At 51.5% G+C, this 3,267-nt stretch overlaps 1 protein-coding gene across 1 annotated transcript in view; it reads right to left on the bottom strand.

The window, feature by feature from the left end:
- Positions 1-1,932, bottom strand: part of Nus1 (NUS1 dehydrodolichyl diphosphate synthase subunit) — a 25,172-nt gene extending 23,240 nt beyond the window's left edge. The window contains exons 1-3 of the mRNA XM_005389289.1: positions 1,753-1,932; positions 1,174-1,348; positions 138-404 (exon numbers count right to left, since the gene is read on the bottom strand). Coding sequence (XP_005389346.1) covers positions 138-404; positions 1,174-1,348; positions 1,753-1,932 — 622 coding nt within the window. The remainder of the gene's footprint in view (positions 1-137; positions 405-1,173; positions 1,349-1,752) is intronic.
- Between the last annotated feature and the right edge of the window lie 1,335 nt (positions 1,933-3,267).

Here is a 3,267-nt window from a genome sequence, read left to right as displayed (position 1 = left end):
GGCCTCCGCCTGTGCGGGCCAGATTCGTTTCCCGACCCCAGCCCCGCTCCAGGCGCGTCCGCCGAGACCGCTGCGCCGAGCCGCCCGCCCGTGCCCGCCGCGCGCAGCCCGTCCCGCCCGGACCTCTGAGCGCTTACCGGCCACGTGCTTCGGTGTTTCCCTCACGGCGCGCTTTGCGGCCGGGCTCTGGCGTTTCTGAGGTTCACTTCGCTTTCTTTCAGACTCGAACCTAGCTTGCGTCGCAAGCACCTCGGGGACCGCTCGCAGCCAGGCGGCGGAAGCCGGGGGATCAGGGCGCCCCCGGGCGGCTCCCCAGGCCCCGGATCCCGGACCCCGCACCGCCGACCCGCGTCTCTCCCGCGGGAGCGCTCCGTCCCGCGCAGGCGCGTCCGACGAGGTCGGGGCTCAGCCCCTGGGTTCCCGCGGCCACCCATCCGGATAAGGGGTGCACACCCGCGGCCTGGGCCTGCTTTTCGTACTTCTTTGAATTCAGATCATAAGCGGGAGGATTCTGGTCACATCCCCGTCTGCCAGGGCCCTTTCACAAGCAGCCCCCGGCTCGCTCCCCAGGAGCTCGTTCCAGAGCAGGCAGAGCCAGGCCAAGGGCTCTCCCAGCTCAAGGGTCTTCAGCCTCCTAAGAGGTGGGTAACGGGGCTGCTTCTCTTTGACACCTTCAGTGGGCTCAGCCAGTCTTTAGCCTGCACGACCAAGGCCTGAATTCAGTTCCCAGCACACGAAATAAATAAATAAACAAGCAAGCAAGCAAAGGACAGCAGGGTAGGGGTGGACGTGTCCCGAGCAGGACAGTCTCTTGGTGACCTTGGGCTGACACAAACCCCCCGCCATAGTTTTCGAGGAAAACTATCGAACGTGGCTCTGTTCTAATCCCACTTGGAGGCAGGGTGCATCCTCACTTTGGCCCAGCGAATCAAGCAGCCTCTTTGGGGGCCCTTGAGCTGCAGTAGGAGACATGTAGATGGGGCCCCCGTCACTGGCAGCTTTCTCAGTTCTTGGAGCACAGACTCTTCGTGGGTCCTGGCCTCTGTTGGCCCTTCCTGTCTGTCATATGCACACTTCCTGGAACCTGTGTGCGTGAGGGTCTGCCTGACCAAACAAGGTAGGTGGAAATGCCAACCAACGCAAGGCAGACCACTGTGCATTTGTAGTTATTGCCACAATCTGCCGCTTCCAAGGAGGTAGAGACGGTGTCTGCTGCTCTTGCCCACGACCCGGAATGACTGGAGAGCTGCGGGCCTCCTGCCGTGGACACATTCAACCCAAAGCTCATGGCACCTTCCGTCTTCAAGAGTTCCTTATGTTCCCGCTTCAAGAGGAGCAAGTGTGGCCCCTTAGGAAGGTGAGGAGTTCGGATTATAGCGTCTGAACTTCTTAAAAACATTTAAACTCCAACTCTCCCCCAAGTTTGACCAAGGACAGAAGAATATCAAGGGAGATATGCAGCCTCAGAAAGCTATCGAGTCTCCAACGTTATGGGGACAGTATTGGATTTGCTTTTCCATTACAAAATGCTCTCCGTTAATTTAATCCTCTCTGTGGAGGTCAAGAGGAGACATCTGGACCTTACAGAACAGAAAATCACTGAAGAGATGAACAGACAGCGAAGACCAGCCTGAGCCCACCTGAACGACTGTCAGGTGAGGACGGCCTTGTGGAAGGCAAGGCTGACGGCTACAGCCTACAGCTGGGACAGGAGGCTGCCCAGCGCGGGGTGGGCCACACTTCTGGGTGTACCTGGTGGTCAGGTGTGACTTTAGGAACTTTGTGTGGCCCCCGGCCTTCCCTCTCTTGAACGGTTCCCTGCGTGCCCTTGGGCTGCTGTGAACACTGTGTGCTGTACAGTTTCCCCACGAGGCCTCTCCCACTATCACTGTCCTGATCAGTTCTGTACAGTGCCAGTAACTGTTGACACATCACTCTCTCCCTGTCAGCAGTTTACAGGAGGACTTGCTCTGCATGCTTTGGGTTCTACATTGTATGGGTTTCGCAGAAGGTACAACCCCTTGCTTTCACCGTTAGAGTGTCATAGAGATGAGCTTTGCGACCTGAAAATCCTCTCTGCTTCTCCTGCAAGACCCTGACAACCTCTGATCCTTTCTCTGTCTGGGAAGGTCTACCTCTTCCAGATGCTGACAGGTGGACGCCTGCAGGCAACCTTCCCGTACCAGTCACCCTCTTTTGCTTTCTAGTATGCACCAAAGGGCTGTCACATCTCTTCTTGCTTTCATGCCTTGTTTTCTTTTAGTGATATTTTCTCACCTTTAAGTATGTAGTTTGACTTATTTAGCCCATTGATATGATGAGTTCCGTTAGTTGACTTCTGAATGTTGAACCGAACTTGCCTTACCTGGGCTAAATCCCAATAAGTCACCATGCATTCTCTTCGTGCTGTGATGAATTAGATTTGCTGATATTTTCTTGAAGCGTTTTGCATCTCTGTTCACGAGAATGAGGAGTCTGGTGTGCAGTTTTCTTGTAATATCCTGTTGCTTTTGGTGCAGGAGAAATGCTGGTCTCATTGGATGAGTTAGGAAGTATTCCCTCTGTTTCTAGCTTCTGAAAAAGGCTATGAAGAATTAGTATAAATTGTTTCTTGTGTGTCTGCTAGAATTCACCAGTGTGCTCAGCTTGGCCAAGTACTTTCTATTTTGGAAAGTTATCCATAACTAAATTAAACTTCTTTTTTTTTTTATTTTTTTATTTATTTATTTTTTTTTTGGTTTTTCTCCGGTACCGGGAACCGAACTCACGACCTTGCGCTTGCCAGGCAGGCGCTTTTGCCGCTGAGCTAAATCCCCAGCCCCTAAATTAAACTTCTTTAATACACATAGGCCAATTCAAATGGTTTATTCTGTCTTGTGTTAGTTTTGGCAGTATGTCTGTCTTTCAAGGACTCGGCCCACTTCATCTTTCTCCATCTTTTCACTTTTATTTATTTTTTTGTTGTTGCTTTTTCCGGTACCGGAAATCAAACTCACTACCTGCGCTTGCCAGGCAGGTGCTGTGCTGCTGAGCTAAATCCCCAGCCCCATCATCTTTTCACTTTTAGTCTTTAAGTTATTCGATCTGTGGGCATGGAGTTCATAGTATCACATTATTAGCCTTTTGATGTTTATGGGTCTTGTAGTGATGGCATCTCTTTCATTCTAATTCTAGTAATTTCTTTCTTCTCCATCGTTTTTTCTTAGCCTGGCCAGAGGTTTATAAAAAAAAAAAAAAAAAAAAACAGCTTTTGTTTTTACTGATTTT

Source organism: Chinchilla lanigera, unplaced genomic scaffold (genome assembly GCF_000276665.1).
Source record: "Chinchilla lanigera isolate Chin_1 unplaced genomic scaffold, ChiLan1.0 scaffold00035, whole genome shotgun sequence".
NCBI lineage: Eukaryota > Metazoa > Chordata > Mammalia > Rodentia > Chinchillidae > Chinchilla > Chinchilla lanigera.
Note: the sequence above shows the minus strand (reverse complement) of the source record. Positions and strands in the feature narration are given on the sequence as shown.